We start from the raw sequence: 18,365 nt of genomic DNA on the forward strand, positions 1-18,365 counted from the left end.
AGAACTTGGCCAAATTGCAAAAATTAAACATTTCGCTAACTTTAACTATGTGCGAAATTAGCCTATATTAAATCTCTCGATTGGTTCTATACCTTTTAAATTAGCATGGTTCAGTCCGTGGAGGGTAGTTTCATCACAAAGGTCCCCACTATGGTCTTTTAGAAAATTAAACAAACTAAATAACAAAAAAAATGTTTCAGTTTTTTAAGGACTTTGCTTTGATTGATTTTGATTTTTTTATTGCGAAGCATAATAATTTATACCGTTTGGCTTGCAGGATAACAAAATGTTGCTCAGAATAAACATTATACGCCAGTTTATTTACGAACGGAAACTATTTAATTAACTACCCGGCAGTCAACATAGAAATACAACTGAAAATTTATACTCATTGAAAAAAAGTTTTTTCTTAAAAAAAATAATTTCCAAAACCTAAGACGCGTGTTGAGATTATTGGAAGGTATAATTAAAGTGCTTCCAAATAATTAGTTCAAGCTCAACATAAGTAGTAAACTATTGCCTAGTTTTAAAAAATAATAGTGACGTGGAAGTATGATCCATTGCCTGGCATGTTGGTAAATGGTTTCCAGTACAGCACGGAAAAGATTGTGAGAATTATTTTATATGGCGCTACGGTTGCCGACTTTTGTGAGGCGTGCTTCTTTACCAAGACTGTGACCGACGGTTAAGTAGGTCTTTCGAACTTCATCGACATTCACATAAGTCGTCTTAAAGTACAAAAACAAATGCTGTTATAGCTATTATCTTATGTTTCCACCAATCAAAAATGAGTGCTACACATACTTCGCTCCGGGATTCAGTTCTATTGCGCTTACTCATAGTAAGTTTATTTCAAATTAGCCTAAAACTGTATATATTTGCAGTAGAAAGCCGGATACACTGTCAAGAAGCACATAAGATATTGTATAGTGACATAAGATATTGTGTAGCACATAAGATATTGTATAGTCACCTAAGATATTGTATAGCACATAAGATATTGTATAGTCACCTAAGATATTGTATAGCACATAAGATATTGTATAGTCACCTAAGATATTGTATAGCACATAAGATATTGTATAGTCACCTAAGATATTGTATAGCACATAAGATATTGTATAGTCACCTAAGATATTGTATAGCACATAAGATATTGTATAGTCACCTAAGATATTGTATAGCACATAAGATATTGTATAGTCACCTAAGATATTGTATAGTCACATAAGATATTGAATTGCACAACGTACCGTTAATGAAATGTGCGCCATAACACTACATTCCATTTGCTTAGGATTAGGTAAGAATAATATATTTGTAATAACGCAGTTTAACCCCAACTACTTTTAACCATACTTTGCATTTTTTGACTGATTTTATGTTTGAAAAACAGACTTAACATTGTTTTATTGTAAAACATCTCGAGCAGCAAATATTACGACTAAAATACGTGCGCTTTGAAGAAGTTCCTACAGATGGTGGTAGAGAGTTATACGAGTTTAACATATGGACTGTTTGAAACACCTGTGCACATCTTTGGGACACGGTACTTATTGTCATTGAGTTTACATACGTTTGGCATTGAGGCTATACACCACACGGCTGCTATTGTTTTTCGTTGTCGCTGATCATCACGATTTTGGAAAATTAACTCTTTTAGGCTACATGCATTCTATAGGTAAGTTATACGTCAATCCGTTTATTAACTTACAATAAGCCTCTTTACATGGTGAAATTAAGTGGGTTAACACGGTTTCCTAACCCACTTAAACTGACGCAGCATTTTTTCGTTACGCTTCGCTGATTATTATCGTGCTTAAGCGGGTCAACTCTAACCCGCTCGTAACAGGTAGGTTACGCACTTGTTTAGTGGGTTACGATTTCTTTGTTCGAAGTCTAGGCTGTGGTTTAATTCTGTGCATAACATTTAGACAAAGCAAATGCATACTTTACTAGCTTAATTTAATCTGGGTTTATTATTATGGTAATCTATAAAGAGTGTTTTAGGTTATTTTTTTAAGTATGAAAAAGGAGCATGTTACATCACGGGCATCCTGGACCCATCACGATGTCATGCTTTTAGTTGATTTAATTGCCAAAAAACATATCGTTAGGCAGATAGATGGCCGAAAACAAAGAAATAAACCAATGTTTGATCATTTGGCCGAACCTAACAAGAGCAGGAAATACCGAACATAGGTAAGAAGATGAATAGTTTTATTGTGGTTTAGCGTAATTAGCTTTTGATTGTAGACTGCTAAATAGTGTACATTTTATGATGTGATTGGGCTATACCTGGAAAAGTGCTTTATTTTTTAAGTTTTATGCTACACTGTATTTCACAACGTTTGTACTTTGCAGACCATGAACCTTGTACCAGCAGCAACATAAGACCCAGACCACCAAAGAGACGCCGGCTTGTAAACAAAGGTGAGCTTTGCCACCCTTATGTATGTGTGTACAATGCCTTGAGGAAAATTTTTCTAATTTAAAATAAATATCTATGTTTAAAACAATTTTATAATACAAGTATGACTTTGCAGAGTCAACTGATTTATCATTTGAAAAATTATGCACATCTTTAATAACAACTCTGGAAAATATTGAGTGCTGATGGAAAACATGAAGTGGTATCAGAACGGATTTTCAACAACCTAAACTGTCTCCACAACCACCCATGGAACTCCAGGTCATGGTTCCACAAAACAACCCATCAGATGAAGAAGAAGAGCTTTAACTGCTGTAGGCCTGCATATCTTTAAATTTTTTGTTGTAATTTTCACCTTTGTTATAATCTACCTTACTGTTTTACATATATGCACTTTTACTTTTTTGAGATTAACATTGCACTGTGTTTTGCTATTCAGTTGAACTACTGTACATAATGTCCTTTCATTTCTGTTTATTCACTTTGTTAAACTACTGTACATTATATCCTTTTCCTTTTTTTAAGATTCGTTAGTGGCAATTATTTTTATATCAAGTTAATTTAACTACTGTGCATAATATGCACCTTACTGTTCTACATATATGCACTTACTTTTTTCAAGATTTCAGATAAAATACAATACTGAACATAACTTTCTTTGGTGTTGTTCTCCTTTCTATGTTTCATAAAACAAAATGCAGTTGATTGTGTTTTTTTTTTATAAATGCACAACAATAGAAAAAATCATCGACAAAACAATACCTAGGAAAAATTGCACAAAACAGGCCTAAAACCGACTTGACTGTCTTGAGGGCAGATTTTTGCTAATATGTTTCATCAAGATATCACGATGATGCACACCATCACTTGTAGGAACAGGGCCTACTGGCAGGCTGGTAGATTATGATGGCCAAATGTAACTGCTTCGATTTAACAATTCACACAAATTATGTAAAATACAGCAAGCTCCAATTATTGTTAGTGCAAAATCTATGCATGCTTCAATCTTCCTTAGTATGCGCCACCGGGCCTTCAACTTTCAAAATGCATTTTCCACTACAATGCGTGCACTACTGTGATTACAATTAAAAGACTCTTTTTCTGGTGAAATTCTTGTAGGGCCTAATCATTAAGAACCAACACACAACGCTAGTGTTCACAGACATTTTCGCTTAACATTTTTTCCCTAACCCGTTTTCACCGAACCATGTAAATCCACTCGCTTATCGTGTTAACAAAATAATTACCGCAACTCTCTAACCCGTGTTAACTAACCCACTCATGTAATTAGGCTTAATGACGTGTAATGCACTTACCTCCATAATTCTTTTTCCTCCATTTGATTGAAACCCCTTCCTTGAGTGTGCCATTCTTCTATTGTTAATTACGACTACCTCCCCGGGTTTTACCCGGAAAAAAAACTGTACAACAAATAATCACAAATTGAAAACGTTATTATGTGCAAACCATTGTTGTTACAAAAAAAAAACAGTCAATATTATTCAAAAAGTTTGTTGTTAACTGTTTTTAAGCGTTGATTGCTCACTAGGCTACTCGGTACGTTGAACTTTAAAACATGACAGACGGATTAACTAAATTCAGATTAAATAAATTCGCTACTGACATAACTTGCTTGCATTCAGTGTAGCATTAACCATTAGGCCTCTATAACCTTTTACCCTGGAAATATTCGACCCTCAATTTTATTTAGGTTATAGTTTTTGTAAGGCTGATAGTGATACAGATCCAGTACCAGAACATGCTATTTGGCAGTACATAATTTAAATTTTTCATGTATGTATTTTACTAACTTTTTGTAGCTCGGTTTGCAACATTAGGCCTTTCTCTATTCAAATTAGGCCCTTCTCTCGTAAACAGCCTTACGTCTACTGTAGGCTTACCCTTAATCCGGCCCTACTTGCATTTTAGTATATTATGCTGCAAATCTACCAGATGTTCGGGTCACAATGGTGTTATCACAATTATTTCCAACTAGGTTCAACTTTATATATTATTTTTGCAGCCCTTTCTTATCACGCGTTGCTCACCACACGTCTATAGGCTATATAGGTTACCTGTAACTCTTTACGGTGCATGATATTCCAAAACTTCCTGTAGGCTCTGTAAAACGGTTCGACGTCATCGTGACGTAGTTGGGCGGCTTCTTCCGTTCCGGGATTCCAGTTAATTGCCACAATCTAAAAGCACCCTTATTGTTCCAAAGTTTACACTACAGCTCAAATCAAACTCTTAAAAAATAAATTTTAGCAAAATTCCAATATGTTTATAATTTTGAAAGTCAGACAAAAAATATTAAAGTATGATAAAAGGTAGTATCAGGCATTTTAACACAGTTTAACTGACCAACATGTTTGGTAATAGTTTAACGTTGCCTTTTCGTATTTTGTGGCTCCAATACATTTTTAAATGTATATGATTCTAATTCGATTTCAGCTTTAGGGCACAAAAGAAACGTAAAGAAAGTTCCAGCTGCATTTTTGCAAGGCGTCCGTATTACCGCGAGGAATAAAACGGACACCAACCGTACAATAAATTTAGTAGAAATGCTGTACCCACCTGGTCGTCGTAATCAACCTCAATGATCGTCTTTCTGATTTGAAAGTAGCTCTTCACAGCCTTCTTGAGGTCAATGGTTTTCCAGATGGTCGGAACACGTGTTAGAACACGAAAGTCCTCTGGCGCCTCCGTGCGGAGAAGATCGGCGCATTGAAAGAGGTCGACCACAATCGATTCACCGCCTTGTACAGCAGAGTCGAATCTGTTTGGTTAAGTTTTGGCAGCGGGAATTTTATTTACATGAAAAATCTGGACTCTGGGCGTTTGCAAAAAAGACGCACTGGGTCGAAATCGAAGTCCAAAATAAGTGAACTTAGGGAATCTGAGGTTATCGTTTGATGCAAAAAAATATGGATCTAAAACCCTGGTTCAATATATAACCGAGTGTTGCTTATCCAGCAGTATTATATATTATATACTGCTGGATGAGCAACACTCGGTTATATATTATACCGGGCAGCACTGGCAGCCTTCATTCATTTGAAAATATACTTCACTCCGAAAGGCTTCCTTGTCGCAAGGTTATATTTGAATCGCTTTTGTGTCGCGCCAGTGTAAACATGAGCTGACAAAAAAAGTCGTTGGTTTGCACAATATATCTCGATTTTTAATTTTTTAACTCAAAGTTACCTAACGTAGGCTATATCTAACTAAAGATCCGATTAAACTACAAATATCAGTCTAACAGTCCTCTTCGTGCTCGTTCTTACTCGATAAAGTGCATGAACTGTACGCCGGGTTGCGACTCGTAATGTGGTTGGTCCATGTGCAAGTGCAAGCCCTTGTTGGAATTCGAGTAATTCTCCAGACCTCCGTCATCACGCACCTCGAAGAACTGCAAATAAAAATCATTGCGCATATACCGTTGTTCAAAATGGCAAATTCAAACGGTAGGTTTGGCGTGTACGGAAACCCTTGGTGTCTAATAACAAAAATACAAAAATTAAAATCTGTTTAACATAGTATTTAATATATGAAATTTTGGAGCATAATGGTTGGAGGTTGTAGTAAGACGTAATAAGAATATCAACGCCCATACAGAAGTAGGTATCATCTTGAACGTTTCGAATAACTCTTTATTCATTTTCAACATAGAGAAGGTACTGATTGTAAGTGTATATATAATGCTAAGGCAGACGTCAGAAAGAAGCAAATATATCAAATATCTTATCTTTTTTGTGGGCGCTGTGTAAATGATTATATTTGTGGAAGCAAACGTAAGCCTACATAACGCCTTTCATATTATACAGTCAACAACGAACAGATACAATTCTATAGTATCCATTACTCTAAGAAAACCGCAAAGTTGCAGGCCTATAAGACTTTCTAAAAAGGGTTGAGTTTGCTTTCAAAAAACTTAGACTGTATTATGAAAATAATATTATGGTTTGACAATGGATTGCTGGTCCCTATACATTTCGAATTTTTGTAGCGTTCGGATGCAGGTCTTTCTTGCAAATTCGAATGTTTATAATAGTTTATCGGTTAGCTACATTACAGTAAGCCTTATTCCTTCTAATATGCGATAAACAATTGGTTTTCGGTGTAGTTTTTTCAACAATCACAACGATCATTTTGGAATTATTATGACAAAATTCCATCGAGGGTGGAAAGTAACTCGCCCAACTGGGCTTTCGCCACTAAACCGCTCCACTTCGTGTGTTGGAAAAACGTCTATACCTACCCCTTGTTCTCCGTAAGCTTGATAAAGTATGGGTCCTGCTCTTCTCGCTACCTGCAACAACGTAAAAGGTGATAAACTGACAGTCGAACATTTGCACATAATCGTTTAAACTCTGCAGCCAAATCGGTACTGTTTATAGTTGTACCTTCGATTAGTAACGATGGTATGCTAACCTGTAGAACCATCCCTGACTGGCGCGGAACTTTTTCCACCACATTCAATCCATCGGCGATAAGCGCATCCAGCCATCTGTATTATAATTCCAGCACTGTTTTTAGCTTTGCAATTACAACACAGGTGTAAACAGTGAAACTATAATGCCCTTTCTTTAAAACGGTAAAAGACTTTATTTAATACATCCCAGAAACAGTTAACGCGTTAAAATAATTTTATTTAAAATTCGTTCAGCTGCAGGAAAGCATATAGGGTGGCAGTAAAGTATACCAGTAAAATTTGTAAAAAAAAAATAGTAAAATTTTGTTTTTACATTTGGATAGTTTCTTTTGAGGATATACGACTAAAATTTGCACAAATAAACACTACAGAGTTTTACTAACGTAGGCTATATTTACATGTTAAACAGCAAAGTTTTTTTATACCATTGTAACAGTTATGTTTAATTTTTGTTCTTGAATAAAGGGCAATTTTTGTCTATAGGTGGCACGAACATTTTCGGAGAATAGGCCAAAACAGGTTGCAAAAATAAGTAATGCCTAAACACCTGTTGGCGCAAATGTACAGCTCCAATCTAATCCCTCGCGTTTGATTTTGAAACATTTTTAATTTGAAAGAATGCGTGACGCCTTAGGTACATAAAAGAGACTCGCTTACTTCTCGCAATAACGGCATTTATTTTAAATGATTAAATGTAATTCTAGTTCAAATTCTGGTCTAAATTCTGTTTTTCGAGAATTCGCTAATTCTAATTCTTTTCGAATTTGAAAAAAAAAATACATGAAATGATCTATAATTTTATTCTAATTTAATTTAGAAAACCAAAAACAGATATTTGTTTAAGTCAGACCACAGGCTGTTGCACGAGATACATGACTGGCCAACAAAAATTGAAGTATTTCAAATTCGAACAAATACTTTAGTTAGTTTTTGTTTTTCTCAAATTACCTAAACAGTCCGGCTTCACTTTGAATATCTTCGTACGAAAATCTCTTTACCGATTCCGTCCCTGGGTTAAGATGCGTCATCCGTGACGTCACGAGTAGCTTGTCACGTAGACACTTGTCGCAGTAACAGTGCTGACGCAACCAATCGCAAGGAATTTCGGTAACGTGATTGTTTGGCACATCTTCCGAAATTGACATGACAAACTTTTCTGCATCACAGATTTACCTAATAAGAATAACAAAGCCCATAGAGAAGTATAGGTATCATTTTAAACGTTTCAATTGACTCTTTATACTGAAAATGTATAAAGAGTTATTTAAAACGTCCAAAACGATACCTACTTCTGTATGAGCGTTGTTATACCTATTACGTTTTACTACAACCTCCAACCATTGTGCTTTACAGATTTGCTTGATTTGTAACCAAATAAACTTAATTAACACAGCTGTTTTAAACTGCTTTTTTTAAAACTCTGAACCACGTTGATTTCAGTTGTGCCGTTTTAGCTTAATTTAAGTAGCCACTAAATCATTACTCTTGAATATAACAAATACTGGAAAAAATTATGTGAAAGGTTTGTTTTCATCAGGTATAATTTAAACCTGTATTGGAAGAAACAAGCTCTTGATTTTTAGACAACAGTTGGACGTTACTGAATACCCTTTCTGAGCAATGCTAAAATACAGGTTAGGCCTAAGGCGGTAAAGTATAGGCCTACATCAAAGCTACCTTCTTGGAACTTAGCGTCAGTGGCCGTTTGCTTTTCAGGTAATTGCGACCTGTCCACTGTTAGCTGGTTGATGTATTTGCGAGTGCACAAGTCGCATTGGCAGTTGTAGCGCAACCAGCACGTGTGGAATCTGATCAAAGGCATAACTTGGTTTGTGGGAGTCTTATACCGAAATTAAGCCTCAAAAACGTTAAGCATACGCTTGCGGCTTACTCTTTTTACAAACCCTGGAATTATTTTCGTAGATTTCTTAAAAGCAGCGTAATTAATACATTACAAAGGTTTAAGTTAAATTTATAGGTGAATATGTAACTAAGCACAAAATGACGAAGACAAAAATATGGACGCTCTTTTACTTATGTACGTGAAAAGTTATGCAAAAAACAAAACAAAATAATACCGCATACCACAACGCATATTGTTTGGGTTAGGGTGCGGTTTAGCGTTTGGTTGAGGATGGGTCAAGTAATATTATGTTTATTATTAATAATAACTTGACCCACCCTCAACCAAACGCTAACCCGCACCCTTACCAAGACAATATGCGTTGTGGTATGCGGCATTTGAATAAAGTTTTTTGTTTATTAATTTTCACGTACATAAGTGAAAGAGCGCCAAAATGTGTTTAGTCATCCCGTTTAAGTTAACCAATCTTTAAAAAAGATTTCCAAAGCCATACAGTGAAATGTCACTTGACAAGTTTAAGTTGAACCAGATTACCAAACAGAAAGGGTATGATCAAAATATTCTGAAAGCTGTAAATTTTTAGCAGTATATTATTGGTGTTGCTTTGTAAACCCTGGATTTTTTTTCGACACGACAACCGTAATAAGTAAAAACTTACCTACTCGAATGGCCGTCCTTCCACGAGATTGTGCATTCCCTGCCCTCATTTAAAATATTAATTGACAACATTTTATGTCCAGTAAATTGCAAATTCTATGTTATAAAGAAACACTGCCCAAGGGTTAAATTACAGCTGACCTTTAAACGGGATACAGGCTTCTTTAAAGAATTAAAACTTGCCTACGATAATTAAACCTAGAATTAATATTCCAAAAATGGTACTGCCCCAAATTAAGTAGTATTTGTCTGGTTCTTATCGTTTCCTTACGCCTCCACTCCATTTTATTTAATTTTTAATGTTTCTGACTTATTCTTATTCTGTTGCGTTTGTTTTTATTCAGATATACTGACGATGCCTTGATTGGCGAAATATATATATATCTTTTAAGATCTGTTTATTGTGTCTGACCTGAATTGCTAGCTTTGCTAGAGTATTTTGCTGTTGCCTACGATATAGTCGAGATTATCTGATCAAGTGGTCATGCGTAACAATCTTCCCTTTTTAATTTAAGGCATGATGACGCTTTGCAAACACAGCGTAATGCTATGCAAACACAGTTCCAAATATAAAAATTGAAATTCAGGTCAATTATAACAAATAGATTTATAAAAGTATATACTGATCGAACGACACTTAATTAAAACTGTATGTTAATTGTAAAACCGATTTTCTTACTGCGCTAGGGTAGACTATGAAAACCACGAAAATGCGCAACATCACACGGCGCATTATAGAGATCCCTTGAATTGGGCAAACCATACTCAAAGGTTCACGCGAAGAGTGAAACAATTTGTAGTTAAAGTTGGCATCAAATAAAGTTTGGGGCGGCCATAACCTCATAACACGGTCTACACTGTCTGAATATGGTAAAATTAGCCTTTTTTAATGACTGGCTATCTGCAGTCTTTGGCAGCATATGTATGGGCTATGGGATACCACCTCAAATGGATATCCTGGTAGAACGGTTATTGAAATACTTACCACTGTCTTCGAAATTAATTTCAACTAGTTTTTTTTCTGTGGTTTTTGTACACCAAATTTACAAAGAACTTTATCCAACAGGTACGAAGTTTTAAGGTCTGTTATCTACCGCCAAACTTTAATACAAAGAAAGCAGTAAGGGGCAATAGGCTTTGGACTTTGATCTTTGCACCGATGTCGGACCCGTGACCTTTGACAAGTGCGTAAAGCTATTCATAGACCTGTTTCGTTTGGGACAAGGAAACAAGCGCAATTTCAATCTTTGAACGTTCGATCTGAGCGACGTAGATGTCTGCTTGTCACTAATTAACAAACTTCAGTTTTACCTCATATCAACAGTTGAATCGTTAGTAACACTTCTTAGCTTGCTTTTTGACCCGCGAAACAAGCTCACTAAGCTTGCGAGTTGCGAAGATGTCATACTCCATAAGTTTAGCTAGATAAACGGCATAAATGCAATAACACAATTTCATAACTTTTACATAATTTTCATAACAATTCGTTTTTCGAAATTTACATCAATTTTAAGTAGGCAAATATATAGATTGTGTGTGGAGCAGAGTTGGATCAATTACATTAATTCTGTAGCGGTTTGCGCTCCATATAAAACTCCGCTCATTCAATTGAAACAGTCTGTTGGATTGTAACGTAGTCACACCAGCCTGTGTAAATTCATCAAACTGTCAACATTTTACTATACTCGTGTTTCGTAAATTGCTTAGAATTTCCTGTTTTTATTTGCGTGGCAGAACCGCATTGTTATGAAATTTAATTAACGCCATCTGCTATAAAGTATATAAGGGGTTTCATTTTATACCAAAAAACGAGCAGTCTTACTGTTCATTGTTGAGTTCCAGATCGCGTACGTACTGAGGTAAATTCATGTATCGTAAGTTACCTGTAAGAACTGTTTAACCGTTGTCGCAATAAATATTCTTTTGTTGTGGTCCGCACCCACAATTTGGAGACTGGCCGACGTGGATTTGGACACACATAATACCTTCTGACTAACTAACATTCTAAAATAATTAATATTAGCCTATTGTGTTGAATCAAATCTATTTTTAACCTACGCTTTTGTACCTATTTAGTCCTATTTTCCGTGTGTTATTCTTTTTAAATCGTTATGTCGAAGAATAGTTTTTTCTGCATTCTTTTCAAAGGTTTCAAGCAAACTTAAAGCTTGCAACAACAAAACGTCAACGCGTCTAGCTGCCATGCTAGGTAATATTAAAAAGGGAAATCATTTTGGCAGTAATGGCATTAAATCGAAATTTTCTCTCACTAAGCTTACGCAACCGCAATTAGGCCCTTTTCCTAAACTTAATTTTTCTTTCTCTAAGACAAGTTAACAGAAAATGATGTTACTTTGCCATCGGCTCCATTCGTTCCACTGACTGTATTGCCAACCTCTAATGCAGATTCTGTTTCTCAACACGCAGCTGCTTCTCTTTCAGCTGAGCCGCATATGAACAACAAACAACCGCAGTCAACTTTCGAAGCCGCTTCTTCGTCGTTTTGCAGCACGGCAAAACCTATTATTGTTCCGTTTAAATTTTTGCAGACTGTTGAAGCTACGCCCAGCGGCAAATTTTCATCTGCAGAAGCGACGCCTCGTCAACCACGCGAGTTTATTTCATCTACTACGTTCGAAACATCTATGATATTATGCAACTCTACAGTCGCAGTCGCAGTTACATTAAAAACGTATCAATTACAATTTTGGGCATTTAAACTTTAATTTTCTCAATAAAAATGTATTGAGCCAAAATATTCGCAAATTACAATTACAGTTCGAATTACACAGAATGAAAATGCTTCAATTACATTAAAATCTGTAATTAATTACATCAATTACAAATTACAATTGATCCAACTCTGGTGTGGAGGGTGCACCACAAAACAACTTTTCAAGAGAGTCTTTAAACTATTATGTACTTTCAGAGATATAGTTCTCCGTACAAATGCTGGTTAAAAGGTGCATAGCGGCGCCAGCGACACTTGAACTTATAAAAGGGGTTCGTTGACTGCTTGGTACACAACGTAATGCTTGCACCATTTCCGCTGTTGTACAGCGATTTCGATGTTTGTGGGATTGTGTTACGACTGACAGTTATGAAGGTTGAGAGGGTTGTAAAGCTAACAGCAGCAGTGGTTAACTATCTACTAAATCATCTTGTCTGCAGCTAGCTTAACTTGTAGGTTTGGGGACTACTTGCAGTTACGAGATTGAATTGCAAATAATTATAAAACCGTTTAATTTAAAGCGTTGAAGTAACTATGTCCAAGTATACTTTTTGTCGTTTTAAAAATGATCATATAGCCAGTATATTAAGCATCAAGTGGCTGAGAGTTTAGTACAAGTTTTTTAATGAAATCGTTCAATGTAGGAGGTCATTTTGACACATTAAAAGGCAAAGGAAAGTTATTTAAAAGTAGTTTTAAAAGTGCGCCGAATTGTCATAAAGTGCAATACAACACTTATGAATGAAATGTGGTGATGTTTTATAAATGTTGTAGGCTACATTATTTACAATCTACAAATCCTTTTTGGCATTATTGAATAAGTTGACAAGCGAAATATTTTATAAATAAACCAACTTTGTACTTGTCTATGTCATGACTAAGTTTCTTACTCGTCAAAATCTTTCTTATACCTTGCTGACTGTGACAATGCAATACTTTACAGCAGGTAACTGTTCAGGAAAAGCAGTTTCGCATTTGCTATAACCGTGACAATCCATTAAACGATGGTTATGCTTGAGACAACTCAAGTACAGGCAAGGTGAACTGGAGTAATAACAGCTTCTGCGGAAAGCTCTTTCAAAGCAAAGAACGCTAATAAATTTGTGCAGCTAAACCTCGCAGACCTGTAGGTGAATTTCCATAGGCAGTGCGTCACATATACTATGCTTGTAAGGATTGATATGTGTGTCACGAAACTTTTGTAATTTCAGAAGGTAAACTAAAGCAATACTTAATAGATAGGCTACCTGACAATATGACTATATTTATTTATTGCATGTGTTGTACAGTAAGGGTGATTATTAAGCTACAATCGCATTGAATTTATAAAGTACACTGCAACTGTTTTTTATTAAATTCGTAGTGCACTAAATGTTAACACAGTTTGAAAATCACAGCGTTAGGCCCTTTGTTGTTGTTATAATCAAAGCATTTATCGAGAAATTGTCCGACTATGTGGATACAACAGGCAATTAATTAGCTATAATGATATAAGCCAGTTTGATTTATCGTATTTAAATGACAGGACGTATAAAAAATAGGTTCAAGTCACATGGTGTACCACTAACTGGTTTATTAATAATAGTGGGCCACAGAATAAAAAAAGTTGGGGAACTACTGTGTTAGGGCCACAAGAGAGTGGTAGCCTACGTGTGACACAACGCTGCTGTACAGAGTTGCGTTGTCATTGTGTCAACATTATGCGATAGCGCAATTTGAGTAGGCCTACCATGTGTCCTCTTTGAGATCCTCTTTTTTCGCATTTGGAGTTAGTTGTTTATACTTTCAACAAGACTTTTAGGCGAGACGTTGTATTTATTTCCAAAAAATTACTGCAGCCATGATTCCCATCAAACATGCTAAATTGCTGGTTTAAAAAAGGTAGCAAATTGAAAATTAATTTCGTTAAAAACAGATCATTGCTTATTGGCAAAAGTTAAGAAATAGTATTCATGAGCTGAATCTGAAAAATAAATTTGATTTGTTGTTTTTGTGTTTGTTTTTGTAACTTTTGCTTTGTTTTTGTTACTTTTGCCTGCCACTATACAAAGAAAATGTACAACATCATCAAACTCAAACGTAACAATTCTACTTTCGTTTTACTTGCCGGCAAATTATGTCCTCTTTTTGGACGCGGAAAATATGGTATCCCAAAATTTGAAGTTTGAATACGTCCAAGTATTAGCAACATATCTTCGTGTTTCAAGTTAATAGCTTCGCTTGGGAGGCAAGATAAAAAAAAAACATTTGCCAAAAATGTCTAATAATATTTTCTGCGCAAAACGCTACAACTGAGAAATGTAGTCGTTAAGAACTAACACAGTGGTTGCAAACCAAGGGTCCTTGAAAAGGTTGCACAGGGTACACCAAAGCATTTAAAGTTGTTGGATTTTATGTAAATCAACAGTTCTAGCATGTCATATTTATAGTTTAAAAACTTAGTTTGCCCAATTTGACTATATTAATGTAGAAAAATCAAAATAAAATATTACAGCTGAAACAAATTATAAGTTCAAAATGTGGACAAAGTCCCGGGATTGATAATATAGTAAGTCACCCAAGAACAATCTTATACGGCGCCACTTAAATATAGTACATTCGTAAGGAAAATTGTAAATCTAAAAGGGGTAGATAATGTTTTGAGTATAGATTCACAAAGAAATTTATCTTTCTACGTTAATTGCAACTTGGAAGTAGGATTTTGTCATCCAATCAACAATTCTTCAAATATGGATGGACCAGCTTTAAAGCTCTTTAATTGTGACTAGCCATAGCAAACAGGGCCTTTGGTTACATCATGACGAGCATTAAATAAAACAAATTTTCGATTAAAATTCACGCAACAAACCAAGTTAATTATTAATCTATATTAAGTTCATGTCGTATTTTGTTATGTTTGTAATTCGTCAATGATCAAAGTAACACAAATCCGTACTCGAACAAGTAGCGTAAAAATCGCGTCCGACTTAACTTGTCTCGCCTACGTAAAATAGCTCGACTCGGTTATCGGCGATACATAACTCGCTACTTTATGAATTAAAGCATTTTATTTGTGATTCTTTTAAAACACTATTTTTTAGTGCGTCTAACACAGTGCTTCTTAAACTTTTTTGTTTTGTTCACTCCTAGCATCGATCTCCAGATTTCATTCACCCTTGTCTAATGATATGTTAAAACTATCTCGTCTATATATAACAGCACAAAATGACTCAGGTTGTTCCAATTTTTGTTAAGATCAACTCAAGCTAAGTTTTACCATTGCAAATCTACAATTTCTGAGTCCAGAAATATAAAGCTCCAAAAGCACAAAACACGGTCACCAAATTTTTGTACTTGAAAATATCAAAAAACAACAGTTAAGTAGTTTTACTGTAGAGCTTTCATCCATTTCTGACGGTTCACCCTTGTTCGCCCCTTTTGGTTGGTTCACCCCTGCAAAAATTTTATTCACCCTGGGGCGAACCATTCACCAGTTTAAGAAACACTGATCTAACATACTACTTTAAACGGAACTGTTTCTATTTAGCTATTGGCTAAAGCTGGTTGTTCGTTTAAGATATCTCATATACTTATTTATTATTACAGTGCAACACTTACACGCCAGTATAACGTTATAGCGATTTTAAGTAGTCAACAACGTTTTGCTTAAATACGATGAAGTTTGCCAGCGCCAAACCTAACGACGGCAAAAACATTGCTGAAATCTCTTGGCAAGATGGACACGTCGGACGGTAAATACGTTTCACCATCATTGTACGTTTAATGTGTTAGAAACATGCTTTGTTTTTGTATTGCTGTGATTTTTTATTTTTAGTTATTCTTTTATTAGTGTCTTGGTTTTTTGACAGGATATATACACATACTGACTCCAATAATGCTACATGTGTTTAGAGTGACAGAGTTTTTATATAATAGTTAGTCGACTTTAGTTTTTAAAAGCTGGTAAAATTTGAAGTATAGTTTTAACGAAATTAATTATGGTGTTTAGATACATTGTAACCTCAACTAACTTAACTCTTCGGGTTTGCAAAGTAAATCTGCACCATACATGCTACTACTATATCATATAACCGGTGTTACAACAACTCTTGTGCTCTTTTGGCCATGCGAGCTACATTTGACCCTGGACAAATTTTGACTAAATCTCAAGCAACAGTCAAAAAATGTGACCTAGAAGAATGAATCTCTATGTTTCTCATCATTAGGCGGAAAACCAAACTGCTGTTTACTCTACAAGTGTTAACTTCGCGACGTGAATGCGCGTTCTCAATGCTCAAGACGTTAAATAGCCTCTGTCATAAACCCCTCTGTTTGCAACGGAATTCTGCGCTCAATTTTAATACAGAAAATCCCTTATTAACACATTTCCTAAATATCCTGTTGCTTCCCGGCATAGAGTCTACTAAAATTAAGTTCTTTAAAATACTAAATACTTAAAAAATACTAAATACCAGTTTAAAATACTAATTACCAGAAAGAATTCATTTTCTGTATAACAAATTTCCTATTGCCATATTCACAATTCGAAAACGGGAGGCGCACATGCTAATGTATAAAAACACTCGGTTTTACGGTTATAGTGCGGTTTTATGGTTACATTTTAAGCAAAACGTTTGATATGCAGAGCTCGTTGCCAAAGGGAAGCACGCAGCTCATACTTTCATCGTGTAATATCCGGAATGAATCATGATATCGACCAGAAATGTTTACAAAATATACTCAAAGCAGTCTAATCAGCCAGCAATCATACTTTTATCCAAAACTATAAATAATATTATTCAGTCGTATATTTTATTCATATTTGTGTATATTAGTATTGAGTCATATTAGGACTTACAATTTAAACGTGCCAAAAGTGACCCTCATTGGTTGATACCTACAAGCATATATCCTTCAAAAAGAGACATGACTCGACCGCCAGTTATTCATGGAGAGGCTATTAATGTTCGTTCAAAAATAAACATTTCTCCCTACAGGTTTCACACAGTGTGGCTGCGTTGCAACTGCAGATGTGACGAATGTCGTCGAACCATTGTGGGCCAGGTGAACTTCGACAGGAGCGCGCTGCCAGAGAAACTGCTCATCGACAGCGTGAGCATTTGCGACGAGGGGGGTAAGTCAGCAGTGTTTCTCAACTTTTTTCGCGGCTACCCAAGCCCCAAGCACAAATATAATAGACACGCTTTGGCTACCCTTGCTTTTGTTGCATTGATCGATTAAATGGGTCATAACGATGCATTGTTTGGAATAGGGAAGTAAGATATATTTAGACTACTTAAACGATAATTACTGGAACTATTGATAACCACTAAAATAGGTGAATCATAGTGGCTACAGATATTGTTGGTGTTTTGAATTTTGAAGTCTTGGTTAACGTTAACGGACCTATGTAGATCATACAGGGGTAAATTGTCCAAGAGTGGATTTTTGGCTTTTCCCGATCATAGTCGCTGGACTTCTTGTAAACTTAGTTAACAAATCAGGATGTAACAAATAACATATATCAGTTAGAACTTAACTAGTATGAGCCGTGTCTTCGTTAGGCTTCGGAAATTTTCCTAAATTTGTAAAAATCTTACCCAATTTCGGGTCGCAACCCAGGGATTGAAAATCGCAGTCAGTCACGTTGCAAAAATTTCAAATAACATTTTTTCATCAAAAGTTTTAGGTTTGCCGACAAAGTTAACAAACCAACATCCGCCACCTCTCTATAGTATGCTAGCTTTAAATTCAATTAATGGTATGCGTTAATGTAGTGTTTCTCAACCTATAGGTCGCGACCGAACCAGTGGTGGGATTCAACTTTTTTGACAACCGTTTCTATCACAAAAGTCATATATTTCAACCGGTTCTGTTACAAAAAGTCATATTTTTTCAATTAAAGTAGTTGTAAGAACAGAATACAACCCCAGGTTCCAGCAAATGTTGCGAACTGCGAACCGGCTGAATCCCATCCCTGCTAACAGCCAGTGGCTGTCAGCCACACTAAAAAACTGCAGTCGTCTCGTGACTTGTACTTATGATGCAACAATTAAATTTTCAGACTAACAATCACAAAAGGAAAATTACTAGAATTATAAAAATTAACACAAAGTATGACTATTACGTGCGACCTTGACCATTGCACATTTTGAAAAAAAACAAACACGTGAGCTATTTGGATCTCAAAAATCAATGTATGGAATAAGATGCAAAAATCCATTGACATTAACCACTAATGCTAACCCAGCGGTTCCCAAACTTTTCT

The 18,365-nt window shown here is 35.5% G+C and overlaps 1 protein-coding gene across 1 annotated transcript; it reads right to left on the minus strand.

Annotated features, from left to right (window-relative positions):
• Positions 1 to 316: 316 nt before the first annotated feature.
• On the minus strand, positions 317 to 9,459 carry LOC146136866 (uncharacterized). Its single transcript, XM_083396272.1, has 10 exons — positions 9,389 to 9,459; positions 8,544 to 8,674; positions 7,815 to 8,022; positions 6,866 to 6,941; positions 6,693 to 6,743; positions 5,719 to 5,843; positions 5,009 to 5,210; positions 4,507 to 4,629; positions 3,748 to 3,852; positions 317 to 728 (listed from the first exon to the last, which is right to left on the minus strand). The coding sequence occupies exons 1-10, from the start codon at positions 9,457 to 9,459 to the stop codon at positions 621 to 623; spliced, it is 1,200 nt and encodes a 399-aa protein (XP_083252398.1). The 3' UTR covers positions 317 to 620.
• Positions 9,460 to 18,365: the final 8,906 nt, after the last annotated feature.

This window comes from Ascidiella aspersa, chromosome 8, assembly GCF_963924565.1.
Source record: "Ascidiella aspersa chromosome 8, kaAscAspe10.2, whole genome shotgun sequence".
NCBI lineage: Eukaryota > Metazoa > Chordata > Ascidiacea > Phlebobranchia > Ascidiidae > Ascidiella > Ascidiella aspersa.

Coding starts and splice junctions, on each gene's coding strand:
- LOC146136866 (XM_083396272.1), bottom strand. CDS start 9,459: ATGTTGTCAATTAATATTTTAAATGAGGGCAGGGAATGCACAATCTCG. Junction 6,942..7,814: donor AGTGAAGCCGGACTGTTTAG/GTAATTTGAGAA, acceptor ATTATAATACAG/ATGGCTGGATGCGCTTATCG. Junction 5,211..5,718: donor CAGTTCATGCACTTTATCGA/GTAAGAACGAGC, acceptor TTAACCAAACAG/ATTCGACTCTGCTGTACAAG.